This window comes from Gavialis gangeticus, unplaced genomic scaffold (genome assembly GCF_001723915.1).
Source record: "Gavialis gangeticus isolate Ggan-Ray unplaced genomic scaffold, GavGan_comp1, whole genome shotgun sequence".
Lineage (NCBI taxonomy): Eukaryota > Metazoa > Chordata > Crocodylia > Gavialidae > Gavialis > Gavialis gangeticus.
The window spans coordinates 48,118,008-48,140,331 of record NW_017728998.1 but is presented as its reverse complement, the minus strand read 5'-3'; the positions used below and the strand labels follow the sequence as shown (position 1 = coordinate 48,140,331).

The 22,324-nt window shown below is 44.8% G+C and overlaps 1 protein-coding gene and 1 long non-coding RNA gene across 3 annotated transcripts in view; both read left to right on the top strand.

Moving 5' to 3' along the window:
• CPNE2 (copine 2) overlaps positions 1-22,324 on the top strand; it is a 299,466-nt gene that overhangs the window by 237,992 nt on the left and 39,150 nt on the right. For both annotated transcript variants that reach the window (XM_019505886.1, XM_019505885.1), the window contains exons 13-14: positions 4,233-4,284; positions 9,497-9,630. In XM_019505886.1, the coding sequence (XP_019361431.1) occupies positions 4,233-4,284; positions 9,497-9,630 (186 nt within the window). The remainder of the gene's footprint in view (positions 1-4,232; positions 4,285-9,496; positions 9,631-22,324) is intronic.
• On the top strand, positions 12,450-14,777 carry LOC109289699. The gene is made up of 2 exons (XR_002095449.1): positions 12,450-12,634; positions 14,118-14,777. It is a non-coding gene; the product is annotated as an uncharacterized LOC109289699 (long non-coding RNA).

Genomic DNA, 22,324 nt, shown 5'->3' with positions numbered 1-22,324 from the left:
TTCATACTCTTCTCTGCTACAACAAACCAAAACAATGCTGATTCTAACCCTTTGCCAGTATTTATTGAAGATAGCCACTTCCCTCAGAAGAAAAGTTCCACAGAATTTGATAAAGAAGTGAACAAACTTTTTTTATCAGTGTAATGGGATTTTTCAGAAACTGTTTTACAAGCCCATCAAATTACGAAGTTGTTGTAATCTATTATTTATTTGCTTTTCCACCATCCTGTACAGCTATCTAGAAGGGATAAAAATCTTTATGAAAACTCCATAGTATGCCTTAAAACCCCTGTAGAGAGGAGGAGATCTTTGGCCATTATTTCTGTGACAAAGCAGTTTTAAGCCATCTTATTGCTTTTAAAACAAAACAAAACAAAACCAGGAAAAAAAACCCTTGGCTTTTGGTTGGCAAATATGGAAGTTTATTTGCTGACATTTTTCACCACCATTTTTGGCAAAACTTGAATCTAAATAAATAAATAAATGTACTGGCAGGTGGCAGTAGAAACTTATTGGGTCCCAGGCAAAGGCAGCCATTCACAGAAAAGCTAGAAGCTGCATTGTGGAGAAGCATCATGGTCTGTAGCTCATTGTACGGGTGTACAGTGTTCACTGTAGGGGAATTTGAATTGGCAGGACTGAAAATACAACACTCCAAGCAACAACTTATAAGAAAGAACATTTCTGGTCATGGTTGGGAAGAGGAAGAGGGCTAAATACCTGGATTGTTTTTCTTTACTGTCCAGTTGGAAGGCTTGGTGGCAATGTTGTGCTTGGCTGGTCAGGAGACATGGCTTCTACTTCTGCTCTTTATTCAAGGGAGTTCACGCTGCTTCATGGTAGAGTAGAGCAGGAGATTTTTCACCATACAGAGGGCCTAAGTCGTAGAATCGTAGAATCAATGAGTGGGAAGGGACCTAGACAGATCATTGAGTCCAACCCCCTGCCATGGGCAGGAAGGAGCACTGGGGGCGGGAGGTGTCATAAGACACCAGCCAGGTGCATATCCAGTCTCCTCTTGAAGATTTCCAGGCAAGGTGAGAGCACCACCTCTCTGGGAAGCCTATTCCAGGCTCTGGCCACCCTTACCGTGAAGTAGTTCTTCCTAATATCTAACCTAAACCTATCCTCCCTCAGCTTGTGGCCATTGTTCCTGGTGACTCCAAGGAGGGCCCTGGTGAACAGACTTTCCCCGAGTCCCCGCTGGTGGCCCCTGATAAGATTGTAAGCAGCCACAAGATCCCCCCTCAGTCTCCTCTTGCAGAGACTGAAGAGATTCAGGTCCCTCAGCCTCTTCTCACAGGGATGGCCACAGAGGCCCCCAACCATATGAGTGGCCCTCCTTGTATGGTCAAAGCCCTTAGAATCAACGAGATGCTTTGCAGGATTTCATTATGCACTGAATCCCTCCTAAGGAATTGTTGGTGTTGGACCTTGAAAAGACTGCATTCTCAGCTCCCTTTAGCTAGTAAGTTAGGTGGTGTTGGTGGTGGTGGTGGTGGGGGTCTGTTTGGAAGATAGTGGGGAATGGGAAGAACTGAATGAGTTTTAAAGGCTCTTATAGCACTGCCATCTTGCACAGGCCTTTGCTGTGAGGCAGAGTATCTGCAGTGTCTCCATTACTTCACTCCTCTGCTTAGATTTAGTATATGTTGCTGTCACCAGGTCAGGGTTCTTGGCTGCTTGTGTGCATGAATGACACAACTAGCATGAGAGTACCCAGAAATGGAGCACCAGCCATTGTGTGTTGTAGTGCTAATTGACTTGGAAACATGGAAGAGAATTGCAGGAGTCTGACCTACTTTGGTTTGTTACTCACTTTCTTACAAAGTTTTTTGTTTTTAAACAGTACACATTATAAGTGGAGGTTTTGGCTATGCTTAGCACGAGATGTATTTCTTCGGAGGAATTCAGTTTCTGAAAGACTCCAATTTCACATACATGGATAGTTATAGTAATTTTTATTAATAAACTTGAGTACTGTAGCACCTGTGTGAGAATCCCTAGGTAGTTTTATCCTCAGTGCCCCTAATAGGTGGAGAAATTATTATCCCTTTTGTCACTGGTAAACTCAGGCATATATTGAATTGTATCTTTCCAGTTAGACTCCTAAGAATAGCGTTCTTAATGCTAAATGAATGTCCTGATTTTTCAGAGGTGTTTTGAAAAAGGGAGCTGTGCATCCTCAGCACTGCTGGTAGTTCAGTTATTTAGATGCCTAAATTATAGGTAGCTATATTATAGGGTTAGGTAGGTGAGTTTAACAGTTCAGCCTTAAGTGAATTGCTCACACACATCAAAACACTGGCAGAGCTCCTACTACAACTTGGGAGTCCTGCCCCCTCCTGTGTCCAGATCATTGAGCTTGTCTCTCATAGCAGTCATTGGCTAAAGAAACTGAATCTCTGTTGCTGCTGTTCCTCTCTATTCGGAGGCTTTCTGTAGTGCCCATCACTAACTGCTTCCTGTGTGAAATAGATCTGCAGAGCAAGCTCCTTCATGAGTTTCAAGGAGCCCTTTTTCTCCACTGATCTAGCCTAATAGTCTTTTAAGCCTTGTCAGAGAACAATACCTCCTGATTAACTTGTTACGTTCTGTGCTATATGAATTCTCAGCATCCTTAAGTTCAGCCCCTTGCCACTAGGCTTTTCCAGAGGGGCTTTAGACTCACTTACATCTTTCCATAAGGAATTACAGTGGAGGTGATCTAAGCCAGCATTTCTCATCCTGTGCATCGTGACCCAAAAGTGGGTTGCAAGAGTATATGAAAGGATTGCAAACAGACTTTAAAAATGGATTCTCCTTTAAAGGAGAATATAGTGGAAAAGTGGCTTTTCCCTTGCAGGCTGTCAGAGTTCTAGCTTGCAAGGGGCTGTTTGGGGGCCCCCTGCCCCACACACTGGGAGGCTGGGGTCTGGGGGCAGTGGGTCAGGAATGAGGGGCACTGGGTTGGGACTGGCCGTTGTTTTACCAGGACCCATTCAGAAACATCAAAGGTTGAGAACCATTGATCTAACCAATAGCAAGCTATGTGATGCTTCTGCTAAAGAGGAGCCACCAGTAGTGAGCCAGTGTGTTGAATCATCTTCAGTGGGATGCCAAAGACTCAGTGGCTCAGGCTTCATTCAGATACTACCACTTGGACTGTGCACTTCTGCTCCTACACCCTACTCCACACTGTTGGACATACCTTTGTCTCACTCACTCCTGCATTATCCTCTGAAAACCTGCTCTGTAAAATACTTCAGGAGTAATCCATTCATACAGTGTTACAGAACTATTAGGAGCAATAAAAGCAGGTGCTTTGTAATCTAAGTGATGCTGGGAGGAGTCTCCTTAGGAGACATTTGCAAGCAGCATTGCTATTAATTTTTGTAAATGGCAGTGCTGAGATGCCATGAAAACACCAGGGACTAGTAAACCTCCAGCATGCAAAAGAATTCCCTTCTATAACCTTCTGTTTCAAGGGATATAAGTAGCTGTTCCCAGATGGTTTTAGTTCACTGAAGACCTTGAGAGTCTGTTGCTACTGCCTAGGTAGCAGGACTTCCTCCAGTATTTTCTTTTAAGGGTCAGGATAGCCAGTCTAACACTTTCAGGGGTTACCTCTGCTGAAGGTTCAAGGTTTGCATCTGCTTTGCTATGCCAGCTTGCAAAGGGGTTGGAAAAAGTGGCTGCCTCCAAAACTGGGCTAATGTTCTGACACCTTATGAACTTACATGGCAAAGTGACTCCTTCAAGTGAATGCTACTTTTAATGGGAGAACTACGATATGTACACACTGACTTGCTGACACTCCCTGTGTTATTCTGCCAGGCTGCCCGATATGGGCATAGCTTGTTTGCTGATATTTGATAAGGAACAAAGTGATGGGAGTCCCAATTTCAGAGGGATCAGTGTAGGGGCTTATCAAGGGGACTTGGGTAAAAGGCTTTTTATGGCAAAAGAAACTAGCTTAATTCCTGAAAAGTGCTTATGTCTGAGTGCTTTCATTTTTCAGGTTTTGTGACACTGTGTAACGGGAGTTAAGGAATATTGTAACCCTGCCTGGTACATTAAAAACTCAACAACCCTGAAAAAGTAGGGCCAGAAAACCATTAGGGGAGTGTCAGTGGAGTTGTGCTAGTCTCTGCACATACAAAAATAGCTGGGCTTTGATTTGTGAAGTCTCTTTCAAGAAGCCCATACAGTGCTTGATTTCAGTGTCAGTTTGAGTTGTTTTCTCTCTGCAGGTATCTCATGAGTTCGCCATTAACTTCAATCCTACCAATCCGTTCTGCTCAGGTAAGTACCTCTTTGGGCCCAGTCTTTTCCAGCTCAAGGACAAGTATTTCCTCATTATTATTTTGGACATACAATCCTGGTAATTTCATCCTGAACTTCAAGCCCTGGTCAGAGCAGCATTGCAGTTCTGACTAAATCTTCAAAAGATCCTCTGCTTAATTTGGACATCTCCTGAAAGGTACCAGGATGAGAAGCACTGCAGGTCTCCTGTACTTTCACAGGTCATTTTGAAACTGAGGCCTAGTTTACAATGATGGCTATAGACTTATATGCTTCATAGAGTCTGAGGCTTCAAGAGATATTATGATAATCTAGTTTGACTTCCTGCATAAGGTACTAGCAGGTATGAGGATAGCCCCAGGAGAGCTGACCCCTTTTTCCTTCCACCACTTCACAAAAACTGCAATGAATACCCGCTTAGCTTTTCAGGTCAGTATATGATTATACTAGTTGTCCAAAAGCTTTTTGTATTACTCTTATTTGGATTGCTTTGAAGTTCAGAGCCCTAGGCACTGTACAAATCTGTAAGACTAAACCCTCCAGGGAAGAAACTGTTTAAGCAGTGGAGATTGACAGGTTTGTTTAAAAGAATCTAATACCTTCTGGTTTATGATTGACCCTTCATAGGTTAGTCTATTTATCTCGTGTCCCTCCAAAAATAATGCTAGCACTTGTAAATTGTGGGCTAGTATTTTCCCACAGTTAGATGACAGAAACTGAGGCAAGGAATGTTGAAGCGACTTGGCCAGAGATCACCCAGTAGGCCGGTGGCAAAGCTGGATCTAGAGCCCTAACCCTCCTTTCTCTCCAGTTTTGTTCTAGCCCAGGGGTTGGCAACATTTTTGGACAGTGTCAAAATACCTGCAACCTCGACTTCTAAGATATTACAGTGCCAAGGGAGGATGGCAGGGGGCCAGTCTTTGTTGTGGCAGGACTGCCTTGTCCTCACCGTCAACCCTGAGGCACATGTGCCAAGCAGAATGTCTTCACGTGCCACACTCTCATCTATATTATGGGCTGCTCTGAGCTGCTTGGAGTCAGGCCCATAACATCTGCTCTGCCAGTTAGCTGATCTCTGGTGTGTGGGGGTGTGTTTTTGAGGCAGTGTTCACTGAGTCAGCAGGGAGGCCATATAGACATGCCCTCTAATGCTACCTCATATACCCCTGAGGATACAAAAACTTTCTGGCAATATAATAGATCATGGAACATATGGTGGCCTCTGTTTAATCTATAATAAATTACCATACGTATAAAGGACATAAATTCCCTGGGAGTGGCAGGTAGCGGATCAGTCACAGTGGGGATCGGGTGACTGTGGTTGTTCACCACTTACATTCTTTTCCAGCCTAATATTTATGACCATAAGAAGGTGTGGCCTGCTGAATGTTTTAGGAGAAACAATGAAATTGTCTTTGTGGGCTTTGGATGTAACACCCCAAATGAGAGGAATCTCTGAATCTAATGTCCCAAGCTACACTTGAAACTGTATCTTCAGACTTAAGAAACCATTGTGCTGGCTTGCATTCAGAACATTCTCTTTATAGTTGGACAGACTGAAACATGACTAACAAATGTGTTCTATGGAAGGAAATGAATGATGATTTAAAATATGATTTATGTAGGCTAATATACTGTCCTTGAAGAATAATGGAGCTCAGTGATAACAACAGGAGATTTGTACAAATATCAAGGAGGAAACAGAAATTTATGCCAAGCTTCTTAGAACTACTGTGATAATTCTGCTCTTTGTGTATTTGGAACACTTTTTTTTTGCCTGGATTTACCTAATTGATCTGTAGAATTGCAGTAATTGTGCACCTGGATTGGTATGCTGCTGTACATCTAATCTTACAGAAAACACTGATTGAGTATCAGCTCTGTTGAGATGAACAAGGTAGTTCAAAACTCTTAGACAGATTGTTTCAGGTTCAGGCATTACATCCTTTCTGCCCTCTGTTTTCTTGGAAGGATTGCTTTGCAGCCCTAGAAACATTATTCTTCTGTAAAATAAATGCTTGCCAAATCTGAATTGGTCAATGAACTGTAGAACTGTAGATGTTTCTGACCCCTGCTTTATAAGTGGGATTTTCAGAATCACCTATTTGTCTTAGAAGCCCAAGTCCCTTTGACATTCACAGATTTTTTTCCTCTAAGTCACTTGAGCACCCTTGAAAATTTGACCCCAGATGCGAACTTAGACCTGGATGCAGCAACTTCTTGTATGCTGGTAGATTGCTCTGTCCACAAGGAGCACTAAGGACTCCAGTAGGATTCCAGGAAGTGCAACACCTTGCATGTAGGCATATAACACTTATATGCAGACACATACGCACACAAGCAGTTGTAGCATCAGGACCTAAAAGGCAATTAAAACACTGTGTCTAAAACACCGTGGCCCAAAATATATGCACTGCAACAGGTTAATGCTTGAAGACAGCTATTATGGCATGTGCTACTGTTCAGTTATGACAGGCAGTCATAGCCTGTTAATAAGAAAAGGGTAAAAACACAACTTCTATTTGCTGTTTTATCCCACCTTAAAAACATACTTCTATGTATGCATTCAGTGAAAGAGAGCTAAAGGGATTGAGGGAAGCAAATTCCTGGATTTCAGGATGCAGCTCTAAATAGAAACACTTAGTGAGGCCACAATCAAGTCTTGCATCTATGTAGGACTTCCTTGGAGCCTGGTCTCCTAGGTGATAAGAGACAGATAACTCTTGAGGGAATTGGTATCATGCTGTTCCAGGCAGTTTGGAACATAGTGCACTCACCTCAGGCTTTGAGGCTGGGAAAATGAAATTGCCTGTTTATTTATTTTTCATGTGTCTTCTACCCTTTGATATTTCCACTTGAGCCATGAAATGCTGGATTGTCCAAACAGCCTGGATTTCTGCCTTTCTGGTTTCAGTCTTGTCACATAGTTGGGTATTGCACGCTAAAGGGGCAGGGTACAGAGTGCTGAGTGTAAAGAAATGTTTTCTCTTCTGATGTGTGTGCACAGCTCCCAGTGAAGGCCTTGGCCCCTCTGTGTTTACATGTCCCAGAGCAGGACTTGGTTTTATTTCAGAAGTGAGGATTTTTTAAAATTAACTTGTTCTCAGATAACTAAGCCAGCATTAAAGAACATGGCATTTTTAGAGCCAACTAAGCCCAATTGCCCTGTATAACTAGGGAGGATTATTCTGATATAAGCATAATAGGTGCAGTAGGGATATAATGCTTGTTGTCTCATTACTGCTGGCAAGCAACTGGTAAAAAAGCCTGCAACAGGAACAGGTTATTTGGTTGCCTGAACTGGAACAGCCGGAAGGTCCTTCATCCCTAATCTAATTTACTGACAGAAATTGATTCTCCTGAACAGGTGGAAAAAGCAAAGGAACCTCTTTCATATCTTGCAAATCAGATCAACACATTCAGAACACCAGTAAAACTTCCGGTTTCAAGTTTCTTGCCAAGTTGTTTCTGTCTCTGTTGATTCTCTCCACAGCCTCCCTGCTTTGTGACTGCCTCAGTTCCTTCTCAGATGTAAGCATGTGTGTTCCCACATGGTTACTCTCTTCACAAGACCTCAATATTTTTCAAAAGCAAAAGAAAGCCACCTTACTTGAACTCGGGCATCAGAAGCCCTCTCTCATAAGCACAAGGACTCAGGTATAAAATGGTTATCAAGGTCAAAGAAAAATTAACTACGTTAGGCTGAAGTTAGGCAGAAGACAGAGTATATTTGGACCTTACAGACTAACTGAATCAGAAGTGTATGGCATACATTTTCATGAGCTTGAGCTCACTTCTTCATCTGGTGATAGCATCTAATGAAGTGCGCTCTGGTTCCCAAAAGCTTATGTCACCCATCTCTGACTTAGTTTATAATGTGAAAATCTACCCTGTATTAAGGTCAGAGGCATCTCAGATCTTCTGAAAAATAATGTCTGAGAAGGGACGGATAAAACTTTTTTGCCAAATAATAATGCTGCTGAAAATGTGATGTCAGATGCCAAAACTATTACATTGCATTTCAATTAAAATTTTCAAGGAAGAACACTGGGACGACATTATTGCAAAGGTTGACATAGAATTTGTTGTTTTAGACATGCCAGATTTTATTGATGAAACTTTACAATTTTTTTTAAAGAAATGGTGTTTCTTTTGCTTAAAAATTGACCTAAATTTAAAAACAAAAGCTTAAACTGAAGGGTTTGGTAACTGAAACGCAACAACGTATTTAATTTTGGGTCAAATAAAACATTTTGGCTTGACCCCAAATGATTTTTTTCTTTTTTTCCTAGAATCCTCAAATCTCTATCTTTGGACTGATCTGAACCAACTCTTGGGCATTTTCATACGTGTTTCTGGACATGGTGCTGGGCACTTCAATTAGCTAGCGGCGCTAATTAAAAGCGCCCACACTTTACATGTATTGTCATCGCTGCGCATCCCCGCCATGAAAACATGGCAGGGGGTGGTTTAAACTAAAGCTCAACAGGCATATTTTATTTTGAAGTGCACTGCTGCCATTTTGTCAGTGTGGAGACGCTGATGCATATGACACGTGAGGCTACCGGAATGCATCAATTTCTGTGCTCCAATGCATCTGAGCAGGCTCCCTGCCTGTGTAGGAGCCCCTTGTTTCCAGTTTTTCAGTTCAGCCTTTGAATTGTGGGGAGAGATGGGTGGGATGAGGACACACGCACGCCCTCTTGCCCCCCCACACCCTCCACTTTATTTCCTCACATCTAGTTTGGAGCACCCTCAGTTCCAGAGAAAATTGTTTTTACACCACTGAAACACTCCTGATGCACAGTCAGGATGGTTCAATGGGTTGGATACCGGCTTGGGAGGTAGGAGTCCTAGATTCTTGTCTTGACTCTACTCCTGACTTGCTCTGAGATCACTTGAATCATTTTGCATCTCTGGTTCCCATGCCACCTGCTCTCTGTTTTGTCTATTTTAGCTGCAGAGTAAGCTCCATAGCCTGTTGTTTGCACTACGCCTTGGAAAATGAAACCCTGATTTCTACAGGGGGCTCACTCTAATGTAAATGCCAGTACAATGAAATATAATTTTAGTGATTTTGAATTTCCATCAGTTGTTTCTGAAATCCATTTTGATGTGTAAGTAGAGTAAGGAGCAGATTGCTGGAAGAAGCTTTTTTGCTGCCTGGAAGAGTTGGATATTTTAACGTTTCATTTGTCTGCTTTTCTTTAAGGAGTGGAAGGCATTGTCCAAGCCTATTCAGCCTGCCTGCCCCATGTGCGCTTCTATGGACCAACCAACTTCTCCCCCATTGTCAATCATGTGGCCCGGTTTGCTGCCCAGGCTACCCAGCAGGAATTTGCAGCAGTAAGTTAGAATGTGTATATTGTTTTATCTGTGTTGTTGCCTTGGCTTTGAATTTCAAAGTGGGGCTAATTAAGCTGAGCATCTTGGTGTCTCCCAGTAGGCATAGCATCACAGAAAAGCAAAATGAAAAAGGCCTATTAGAGAACCTTGCAAAGAATTTATCAGAAGCTAGTGTGATAGAGTAATTGATTTTAGCCAATAACTGGTTCCATTTTAAAGGCTTACTGACTCTATCTTGGCAGCAAAGACAAGGGAAAGCTGTGTTTAAGGAAGGCAAATCACCTTGCAAGTTTAAATTTTGCCGACTTCTTTGTAAAACAGCTGCTGTGCAACAAAGGCAAAAGCAGATGCATGAGAGCTATAAATGTCCAGGACCCTGAGGTTCTGTGTAAGTACTCGTGGCTCCCATCATTATGTTAATTGAGTATCTATCTGCCATCAGGGAATTTATCCTCTTAATACCCACGGGAGATAAGGGAGTGCTGTTATTGCCCCATTATGGATGGGAAGCTGAGACAGCAGGAGGTTAAGGAACTATCAAGAAATCATATGCAGGTATTGAGCACTACAGGAATGATCCTTCCTACCACATAATGTTGCATGTGATAAGGTACTGGCTATCTATCCTACATCAGCTGCTACTCTGGTCTTTGTAAGCCCAGCAGCTAGGCACCTCCCAGTTATTAAATACAGGTATCCTTACAACACCCCTGTGAGGCAGGACAATTTTACTTCTCCTGTTGTACAAATGGGCAGCCGAGGTGAAAAAAAACTGCTCAAGGTCATAGATAAAATCTATGGTAGAGCAGGGTATTAAAGCAAAATCTTCCAAACCATATTACTGCATTTCCCACCTCTGCTGGGAGCTTCACTTTTGGTTCTTGTAAAGCAGGTTGAGGGGGTAGGTGGGAGTGAGCTTTTCTAAACTGGTTTTGGAAACAAAATGCATTCAGCATACTGTGATCTTGAGCTGGGAGAAGAAATTTTAAAAGACTCTTAAAATCCAAAAAATATTTGACATCTTTATTTTTATAATAGTTTTTGTGTCATTTGGGCAAACAGCAGTGCCAGAATCCTGGCTCCAAAATGATCACTTCATGCCACTCATAACCCTCAAAGTCCAGGACAATTAGTTCATTGTACCATTTACAAACACATGTTGAAAAGCTGCTTGTTGGCTCTCAGTGTGTCCCTTATGTCCTCTACTCCATTTCTGTAGCTTGTGAGGTTCTCAGGCTAGAGAGAGACAAACATCATTACTGGCAGTCCCTCACAGTCAAGGATGATTGTCTTCCATGATTGTCTTATATGTGGATCTGAAGATGGCTGACAAGGCCTATCTGGGATCAACTGACTCTGCAGCTCAGGCACACACTTCTGTGAAGCATGCGTGGCTCTGGGTTCTTGATTCGGTTCACAACACACTCTTTCTGTCACCCCTGCTTTTCTGTCTCCTGTTATTGTCATCAGATTCTTGCAGCAGATTCTTCCTGCATTTGGGAAGGACCTGGGCGAGAGTTTCCCATGAGCTGATGTCAGTATTGCATTTTTTAAGTTGGCCTTAAGCAAGTCCTGAAGTGCTTTATCTGCCCTCCTCTTAAGCATATACCTTATAGAGCTGGGAGAATAAAATTTGCTTTGAGAGTCTAGAGTCACACATCCAGACAATGTGTCTGGCCCTGCAAAGTTGATGTCAGATGATCACCTCGATGCTCATGGTCTTTGCTTGTGACAGGTTGTAAACTTTGGTGCATCCATCTTCTCACCGGATTCAAAGCATCTTCCACAAGCAGAGTTGATGGCATTTCTCCAACGGCTTGATTAATGGTACTTCTCCAACAGCTTGAGATGTCTCCTGTATGTTGTCCACATCTCAGCTCCATACACTAGGTGGGGATCACAACTGCTTGATTAAAACATGAGCTTGGTTTCAGATCTGATGTCACAATCTTTGAACACCTATTTCCTCAGGTGTCTGAAGGCCCCATCTGCACATGTGAGGCAATGTTAGATTTTTTTTCTTCAGTGTCAGTCTTCTGTGAAAGATGGCTTCTGAGGTATGGGAAATACTCAGTGTTCTCCAGTGTCTCACTGTGAATCTGAATTACTGGAGCTGGGAACTGCTGATGAAGGGCTGGTTGATGAAGCATGACCGTAGTCTTCTGCATGTTGTGTCAGTTCCTTTTTCTTATATGCCTTGGTAAAAAAGGTTGATGATTGCCTGAAGGTCTGCTTCTGAGTAAGCACAGACTACAGCATCATCAGCATACTGAAGCTCAGTGATTGAGGTCTGGGTGGTCTTGGTTTGGGCTCAGTCATCTTGAGATTAAACAATTTGCCATCTATTTGGTAGTTTACCTCCATTCTGACTGGAAGCTTGTTTGGTGGTCAGAGGTAGCATTGCAGTGATATGCGACTCATATCTAGAAAAGTGTTGGAGTGATAGTGCAGCTTTGCTTAACTCCTATCTTAACCTCAAAGGGATCTGTGATGGATCCATTATTGAGAACCACTGCTCACATACTCTTATGGAGCAGGCAAAAATGGTGATGAATTTTGGTAGGCATCTGAACTGCAGAAGGATCGTTCACAGTGCTTCTCAGTTGACAGAGTCAAAGACTTTCATGAGGGCAAAGAAGGCCATGTAGAGAGGTGCATGTTGTTCCTGACATTTTTTCTGCAGCTGGTGAACCATGAAGTTCATGTCAGTTGTGCCTATTTATGCCCTAAATCTACACTGAGATTCTGGGAGCAGCTCTTCAGCAAGTGGAAGGAGATGGTTTAGGATGGTTCTCACAATGATCTTCCCTGTGGTGGACAGCAAGGCAATCCCTCTAATTTCCACAGTCAGACTTATTTCCTTTCTTGCAGATTGTCATGATCATGGTGTCCCTGAGGTCGTCTTGGATCTCCTCATCAGCTCCATGCCCTGATCCTAAGGATCTTGACGATTTTGGCAGCAATTCCATTATCTCTAGGTGCCTTGTCATTCTTCCTCCGCATGGTGGCTGTAGCAGAGCACTAGGGTGCTCGCTACTAGTGATGATAATGAGGACAGCTGCCAGTCATCAGGGCAGCACAGGTGAGGGTTGCCGGGGCGACCAATATTGGTCAGCTGGCCAGAAGGGGGCAGGGCCTTGGCCTTTATAAGCAGCCAGGCTGAGGCCAGAGCCAGTTCCCCTCTGGCACCCGGAGAAGAAACAGCTCTGCTATAGAGCAAAGCATAGCATAGCATAGCATAGCAGAGCAGAGCAGAGCAGCATGAATGCTTGACCGCCTGACTGTCTGCAGAATGGCCTGGTAGGGAGAGGCCTCTGTCAGGGAGGCTTGAAGGAGAGCCAGGGTGGCGTGGAGTCTTATAGCCGGTAGGCTGAGTTTTGCATTACAGCCGATTGGCTTATGGTTTTGTTTAGTTATGGATTGAGAACCAGAGGACCGGGTAAAGCTATAAGGGGAAGGAGGAGGCCTTGGAGGAACACCCCAGCAGTGTGTGTGGGGGGGGGGTTCCTCATGCCCTGAGAGGGCACAGCAAGCAGATGCCAAGGAAGGCCCACCAGTTGATGCGCTGTAGGGTGGCTCTGTGTTGTGGGGTGTCCTGACCCCAGCCCAGTGGGGCGACATCAGGCAGAGCTAGTGGGGGTCCCGACCCCAGCCCAGTGGGGTGACGTCAAGCAAAGCTAGTGAGGTATCCCGACCCCAGCCCAGGGGAGCAGTATTGGGGGTAGAGCCCAAGCAGGGCATACGACTCAGAAGACGGGTCAGGGGCCAGGCACGGCTATAAGCCACCTGAGCCCCAACCGCAGGAAGCGCAGGCGACAAAACCCCAGTGGGGTAACCAACCATGGGAAGCGCGGGCGACGAAACCCCTGTGTGGGTGTGAGCGCGGGGAGACAGGCCCAGTGGGGCACTGCCTCTACATGAGAAGTCCCAGAAGGAGGGCGAGCTACATATGGAGAAGCCCCAATGAAGGCGAGTGCGTGGGTAAGAGCCTGAAGAGGGCGAGCTACATAGGGGAGTCCCAGAGAGGGGGCGAACCTATCACGGGACCCCAAAGAGAGGGCGAGCTATACAGAGGCCCCAGAGAGGGCATGTACATATTGACATATTGAAAGGCCCCAGCGAGGGTGCGTATATGTATTGAGAGGCCCCGGAGGGGGTGAGCATAAGAGTGAGACAACCCGGGAGGAGTCGCTAAGATGCATAGAGAGATGAGAACGTCCAGTACAACTGCGAGGCTTGGGGCGTGCTGCAGGGGAGGTAGGAGGCACGCATAGCCCATAAGGCTGGGGGTGTACTGAGTCACACTATACCAAAGAGGGGTCAGGTTGAACTGCACCGTGTCCGAGAGGACGAAAGGCAGCCTCCCATATAAATGCATATAAGAGCAAGACGTGGCGGGCGAGAGAGAGGGTGCTGGATCACCTACTTGGCACAGTAGGGGTCATTAGCGAGATCACAGCCGCTCCTGGGTCCCCGCCCTGTGACAGTGGCTTTCCTCACTTCATCGAAGGTTGAATTATCTCTGACTGGGTATTGTGGGATGGCATTGAAAACACTCATCAATGACAGAGGCTCAACTAAAGAGGTCTTCAAAATGCTCCTTCTAGTGGGCATTGATGATTTCCCTTTCCTTGATCAGGTCTCTTCCATCCTTGGGTCTCAAGAGAGACCATATCAGTATGCTGACAATGGCTTACAAGTCCAAGTAGGAAAAAGGAAAGGAACAATCTAAAAAGAAAAACATGACACTGGAATGTTTCTTCTTTACTGTCACCTTTATTTGGCAACATCTGCATTAAAAGTAAGGAGTGAAGAGTTTCACACTTGCTTAATTATCTGCTTGAGTTCACAGCCTGCTCAAATAAGTCCCCTGATAGCAAAACTGGGTTTATGGCCTTGCTTATACTGGGATTAGCTCAGATTAGCTTAGTTTAGCAGCTCATGCAAGTTAAAGAAGGGGTTTGCTCCACCAGTGCAAATGACAACTCTGCCTGTCTGCACAAGAGGTTTGCATTGGTTCAGTCAACTTGGCTGCTGGTCTCTGACAACTGAAATTGGTGCTACTTTTTATTGTGGAGAAAGAAGACTGAGTCGCATCCTCCTTACATGGTAACATTGGCTGTCACAAATAAAGGGAGATTACAGTATTAGCAGTGACAGATCTACCCTCTGTTTTGGTTTCCTTGGTCAGAGTTAATAACCTATGTGAGTGGTGCTGTCTTTCTGTCTGAATGCATGGAAATGGCTCTGTTTATTCTCACTGTGCTGCAGTTCCACATGCCAGTTGGCTGTATAATTATCCAGCCTTTCCATTACCTGTGTCCCAACAATTTTTCCAGGTGCCTGAAATAAAAGCTCTGCTTCTCTTTTTTTTTTTCTTTTAACCCCTTCATTTTGCTTCCAGTTTTCTGTGACAATCCAACTCATACATTAGTGCACACACAAAAGAGAGAGCAAGCTAGAGAGAACCTGTTAAATGTGGTGACACCTCTGCCATGGAAATAGTTTCTCTCTGTCTTATTTACTGGTGGTGGCTGGAAGAGTATGTGTTCAGTGAAAGGGCATGAGTGTGAACATGGAAAGGAAATGGCCCCTCTGGGCTGCCGTAGCCAAACAGCTTTTGAATGTGCTGTAAGCTTGGAAGACTGTGGGTGTGGTGACAAACAGATTGCTCTGAAATTTGTCTGATAGTCAGATGGTATCCAGTCACCTTCCTTACATAGACAAATCCAGGTCACTTAGCTCAATGACCTCTAGAGGGCAGTATCCCAACTCCAGACTGTTTAAATGCCAGTAGAGTGAAACCGGGAGTTTTCTTTCAGTACAGCTGCAGAGTTTGGACTCTCAGGTAGATGGAGGTTGGTGGCAGCCTTATGTGCAGCATGGCTCCTCCTACACTGAAAAAACAGGATGGGGCAACAAGCCCAACTGACTGGCCTTCATAGATTCCAAAACAGTCTAGGAAGCTGTTGGAGGAAAACTAAGAGGCTGAAAAAGGGAGGGAGTGGTGTTCCTTGGACTCCCTGAGATCTTTGCTCCTTGTCTGTGCGCATAAGGAATGGTATTGCTGGACTCCGGAAGATCTTTGTTCCCTTTCCCAGTTTAGGCAAGAGGAGCATGAGATTCTGGTAGCCTGATCCTGGTTTGGAGCTGCATTATAGTGTATATAGCTTGACTTCCTGTGTTGCTTTAAACACACAACACACGTATGTTTGCCTGTCAGCTGGACAGAGGGGGCTGCACCTCACTGACCAAGAGCTGCAACCACAGTCCTGTGTTTGATGGGACTCCATGGGAACCCATGACAGTGGAAGAAAAGCACAATGTTCTGTGTACCCCTTACATGCTATTGTTTTTCCCAGCTCTGCTGGGGGCCACATCTGTCTACCAGTCCCAGGTCAGGTTTCTCCTCCTTGCGCATTCCTACATAAGCCTGAGGACCAAGATTTACATCACCTTGGACCAGCATTTCCCATCCCTTAGAACTTGAAGGCTGAGCCCTGGGCAAGCAGTGGAGAGGATGGAGCCTTCTTTGCTCCATCAGTACTAGCTCTGTCAATTTCTTTCCCACACATCTTCCATCCTTACCCAAAAGTCCTTCCTGGGGAATACGGTGATGACTTTGGCTGGTTTTGTGAACCTGGGCCCAGTGCAGTTGAAAGACCACCATCCTGAGATACAGGAGCATAAGGGGAATCAAGGTGGAGGGTCTTTGAGATTCACTACATCCTCTCTCACGGTTCTTCCGATGGTGTTAGACTCTGCTTGTATTTGATGAAAATGCATTGTCAGCCATACCCTATGTGTTAGGATTTTAAAATAAGAATTACACCTGATTCTCAACCTGTTCACTTCATCTGATTAATGCTTTTAAATACCTGTGTGAGAGGGAACATATTGGACAATATGTATACCAGCTGAAGTGTCTACTGATTTTTTTGGTTGTCCACCTTGAGGCAAAAGGGACTTCAGTTTGGTGTGCAAAATTTGAGGAACGCACTGTCTATGGGTTACTATTTGATAACTTTTGCTACAATTTGTTTGCTCTATGATGTATAACTGTTGACCATACAACATGGGGAAGGTCATTGGGACGGCACATCTGAGGATAGTGTGGTTCAGGAAGCACTTTACACACCCTATAATTATTTCATTTGCAATGTGCCTTGCAAAGTGCCTAGATATCGATGTACTTTATAGAGTTCTGGGTTCTGTTGGCCCTAGTGAACAAAAGGGATAAAACAGGAAGCTGGCTTGTCTCTGCTTATAGCTGGAGCTGATTTTACCAGGAAGCATTTACTGAGGAGGATTGTGATTCCATGCATCACAACAGACCTTCCTTTTTCGAATTTAAAATATGAAACGAGTCATTTCCTTTTCAAAGAAGCATTCACATCTTCTCCATCTTCTCCCTGAGCTTAATATATTTTTGCTCTTCCAGTTCAATCTTCTATCACTTTTTAAAACTGCTCCTGGAAAAGTAGTATAACACTGAATTCTCTTGGGTCTGAGGTAGTTATTATAGTTATCTTGTTGTCAGAAAGTCTGAACTAAAACAAATTCAGAATAAATTCAAATCTCTCTCTTTAGTTTTAATTTTCTTTTTGTATGTCAGAAATCAAGAGTAGGGGAGGGAGAAACTCCCAGGCCTAGGAAAGAATAGAGAAGCACTAATCATATGTAAATTGCACCCCTTGTTGGCACTAATAGTTTAATCAAGGGAGATTTTAAATAATGTTCACTAAAGTAATAGATCCATCATGGGGAAGTCTGAACTAGAGCTGTCTTCTTTAGGAGCGCAAAACATTATTGATAACAAGTTTTATTCCCCAGCGACCTTCCCTTCTTTGATCCTATCTTGAATGATTGTAACAAAAACCATCCTCAACAAGGTCTTCTTTAATAATAGCCTTATGACAAAGAAGCACTGGACGACAGCAGCTTCTTTTCATGGAGAAAGAGGCACATTTTATTTTTAGATATGAAACTGGCAAGAGGTGTTTGCTTTGTAAGCACATGGTCAGGGGGAGGGGATGCAAGCCAGGTAAAAAGGAATAGGAAATAGCTCAGGTGCAGACTCATATGGAGGCCACAGATTCTGAGGCTCAAAGGATTTCTGCTGGAAGAAAACCAAGCCTGAGCATGCTTGAGCATGGGAGGTGGGGGGAATTTTAGATCTGGATCTAAATGTTTTGACCTAGAATAGAACATCAAACCTCAGGCTTTGCTTCTTTATCTTCTTGAACAGTTGTCTTAGGTTGCACTGACCAGGTACAGTTTTTCAAGATAGCTTTAGACCCATCACAATAACCACCTGGAACAGGTTGAATTCTCTGCTAATGTAACCTGGTGCATTAGGGCCTTGTTCTGTGGTAATTTTGAGTGACTCCTGGAGCTCTTTAACACCTGGATGGTCGGCACATTAACACCTGAAACTGGTTTTAAATACCCATTAGGCAGCTCAAAGCTATGCCACTCCAGGGCAGGATTATTGCTGATCTGTGTCACCCAGCTTGTGCTGCAGTAAAGTGTAGCCACTCTGGAGAGCCCCAGGGGTGGGGGTGGAAGCCCAGAATGTAGTGGGTCTTACCTTTCAGTCCTCCAGGCCCCTGCTGTTCTGAACATGTGATGGCTCCAAACTGGAGCTAGCACCAACACCAATCAATAGGGACCTACTGAATTTGTGATTATGTGGATTCAGTGAAATCTGGCATTGCCTGTGAAATCCGGGCAATGCCCACAAAATCTGCAAAATCCACAAAATCTGCAGGGGCTGAGGGGGTAGAAACCTTACTAAGTGCTGTGGCAGCTCACCAAGTGGGGTGGGGGGGAAGGAAGTGAGGCTGCCCGCTCAAAAGGCGGCCAGCAAGATGGCTGCCACCCTCACCAGTGATTGGCTGTGAGGGTTGCCTGTCATGTGGCTCCACCTCTCCACCCATCAATGGCAAGGGGTGTGGCTACATTATAGACAGTCCTTGCAACCAATCAGTGGTGAGGGGTGGGGACACATGACAGGCAGCCTCCACAGCCAATTGGTGGTGAGGGGTAGGGCCAACCCAGCCCATCTGCCAGAGGCATGTGGGGGGCAATGGTGCTTCATCCATGAAATGGCTGCCCTGGCCTGTGTTCTACCTGTGAAATCGGGGGTGGGGGGCAGCCCCCACGAATTAGGTAGGTCTCTACCAGTCAACATCTGTGTAGTTCACAGTGTAAGGTGTAACAAGGCCCTTAGGAAGGGGCTGGGGCTGGAGCCATGCTGGAGAATTTACAGATGGGTTCTGCTGATGGTGGAGATTGGGGAGTCACAAGTTGGCACTGAAACTTTAAAAAGATGCTGCTTGAGTGACTTTTATGGAACCATCTCCTCTCTTCTCTCATTGTCATTTTCAGTCTCAAAGACTGGTATCTAACTATAGGAAGAATCACCAGAACCAAGGCAGCATTATCCAGTGGAGATCTCCATTTGCTTGAAGCTCTGTGGCTAGAAAGCATTGATTTCTGCAGTGGAAAGGGAAGAAATGCTTAGTTCTCCCAGCAGTTGTTGTATGGGGGAGGAAGTGGCCCAGGTAACTTCAGCTGTGTGTAACTTCCAGGCGTATTAGGGCAGATGTGGAACTGACCTTTGTCTTTGTGTTGACATGTTACACTTCTTTTGTAGAACCCTGAGCAGAAGGTGTTGGTGTGGCATAGACTAGGGCAAAGCCATGGTGTGAGACCATCAGAAGCAACTGCCAAAAGCAGTCTGCACATTGAAGATATTCATGCAGATTGTCTGGGTTTGTTTGTCCCCATCCAGTCTGTTTACATCTGTCTACCCAGCTATCAAATTGCATGTCATAATTCTGGGTGTTCATATGTTATGGTCATCACTGTGGTATCTCTATGTCTTTAAAGAAATCACACCCACTTTTACCAGGTCTGAATCCTCTCTGATCTCATTAAGACTCCATGTAAGAGATGTGCCATAATGTTTTTTTTAAAAAATTCTTGTACCTTTTCCATGGCAACGCATGCCACAAACAAAGAGCCTGTCAGTGCATACAGGGTGGGAGCAGAAAAAAACCTATGAGAAAAAAACATGAGACTGTATATACCTGACTTGACTCTCAAAGAAGGGTTTATAAGCTTTGGGAAGTGAAAATTGATGCTCAACCCAAATCTTTGCTTTCCAAATAGCCCCTTTTCAGCTACATGCATTTTTTTATGCTGGATAATCCCTGGATTTTTTACTTACACCAGTGAATCTTATTGCTGACTTGACAAATACAAATAATCGGGGGTCACATTTTAAATTCAAGGAAGTCCATATGACTTGAACATCAGCCACTTAAAAAGATATGGCAATAATAAATTTCATCATATGAAATAGACAGATACCCAGTTATCCTGGGTTAGCAGCTGCAGTAGGCACTATAATAACATCTTGTCATTGCGTGATGTGAAAGCAGGTAACATCCCTTTTGCATTGATCAAATGGCTACACTAGGATAAGTGTGGACACACAATTCTACACCAATGTAACTTAAACTGCTATATTTTTATTGCTGTTTTTTCCTGGGGTAACTTGATACTGGATTCTAGTAAGTTACATTGTTGCAACCTTGTGTCCACTCTTTTACATTAGTAAAACTCTTTTATATTACTGCTGTGCAAAATTTCGCCAGCTGTTTTGTTTTAATACTGCACAGGGTGTCAAAGGCCTGCAGCAAGGCAGTAGCCCTTGACTTCAGGAGGCCCGATTTCAGTGAGTTAAGGAGATTAATCAGTGAGGCACTGAGGTCCCAGAGGGAGTTGGGAGTCCAAGATGAGTGGTCGTTCCTTAATGAGACGATCCTCCGAGCCTAAAAGGTAACAGTCCCAACACGAATCAAAGGGGCCAAGAGTGCTCAAAAGCCCCCATGGCTCACCAAAGACATTCAGGAACATGTGAAAGCTAAAAAGGAGGCATACGCCTGGTGGAAGGGAGGATCTATCACCAAGGAGGATTATACTTCTGTTGCTGTAGGGGGGCTGTGAGGAAGGCAAAGGGGGCTGTTAGGAAGGCTGTTAGGAAAGCAAAGGAGGAGACAGAACTAGGACTAGTGACCAGGATCAAAGATAACAAGAAGTCCTTTTTTTAATACATAGGGAGTAAAAAGACGGCACCAGGTAACGTGGGACCCCTGCAGGATGTGCTTGGCAATCTGGTGGTTGCACCAGATGATAAAGGTGACCTCTTTAACAAATTCTTTGCCTCCGTTTTTCTGATCAGGGACCAGGACATCCCCCACACCGGGATTCTGGATGGACTCAGGAGAGGCACTACCAGGCCTAGGGTCAGAGAGGACCTAGTTAGGGAACTTCTGGTGGGGCTGGACGTGTTTAAATCAGCAGGTCCAGATGATGTCTACCCCAGGGTGCTGAGGGAATTGGCAGAGGTCATTGCAGGACCCCTGACACAGCTTTACGAGCACTTGTGGTGCTCTGGCCAGGTGCCAGAGAACTGGAAAAGGGTCAATGTCCCCATTTTCAAAAAGGAAGGAAGCAGGACCCAGATAACAATAGGGCTGTTAATCTTACCTCAATCCTGGAGAAGCTGTTTGAGAAAATTTTCCAGGAGCACATCTGCAACAGACCAGCAGGGGAGATCATGCTTAGGGACAACCAACATGGGTTCATTAGGGGCAGGTCATGTCAGACCAACCTGGTTGCCTTTTACGACCAGGTCACAAAATCCTTAGAGGCAGGTGTTGCGGTGGACATAGTCTTTCTGGACTTTAGGAAGGCCTTCGACACTGTCTCTCACCCCATTCTCATTAAAAAATTAGGCAACTGTGACACTGATGCCTACACATTCAGATGGGTCACCAATTGGCTAGAGGGCTACACCCAGAGTGTGGTGGTGGATGGGTCATTTTCGACCTGGAGGGATGTGGACAGTAGGGTTCCTCAGGGCTCAGTCCTTGGGCCCGCGCTGCTCAACATCTTCATCAGCGACTTAGACGAGGTGGTGAAAAGCACCTTTTTCAAATTCGTGGATGACACTAAGATGTGGGTAGAGGTGGGCACGATAGAATGGAGGGACAGGCTACAACTAGATCTGGACAGGTTACAGGGGTGGGTGGATGAGAATACGATGGGATTCAATACTGACAAGTGCAGGGTACTGCACCTAAGGAGAAAGAACCAGCAGCATACCTGCAAGCTGGGGAACTCCCTTCTCATCAGCACAGAGGCAGAAAAGGATCTTGGAGTCATTCTTGATTCCAAGATGAACATGGGCCACCAATGTGAGGACATGGTCAGTAAGGCTAACCGCACCTTGTCATGCATCCACAGATACATCACAAGCAGGTTCAAGGAGGTGATCCTCCTTCTCTATGTGACATTGATCAGGCCACAGTTGGAGTACTGAATCCAGTTCTGGGCATCACACTTCAGGAGGGATGTGGCCAGCATTGAGATGGTCCAGAGGAGGGCCACTTGCATGGTCAAGGGGCAGCAGGGCAGGCCCTACAAAGAGAGGCTATGAGACCTGAACCTGTTCAGCCTCCACAAGAGAAGGCTGAGAGGGGATCTGGTGGCCGTCTCTAAACCAGCCAAGGAAGTCCAGCAGGCAGTGGGAGAGTCCCTGTTCCCCTGAGCACTACTGGGAGTAACAAGGTATAACGGCCATAAGCTGACGGAGAGTAGATTCAGGCTAGATATCAGGAGG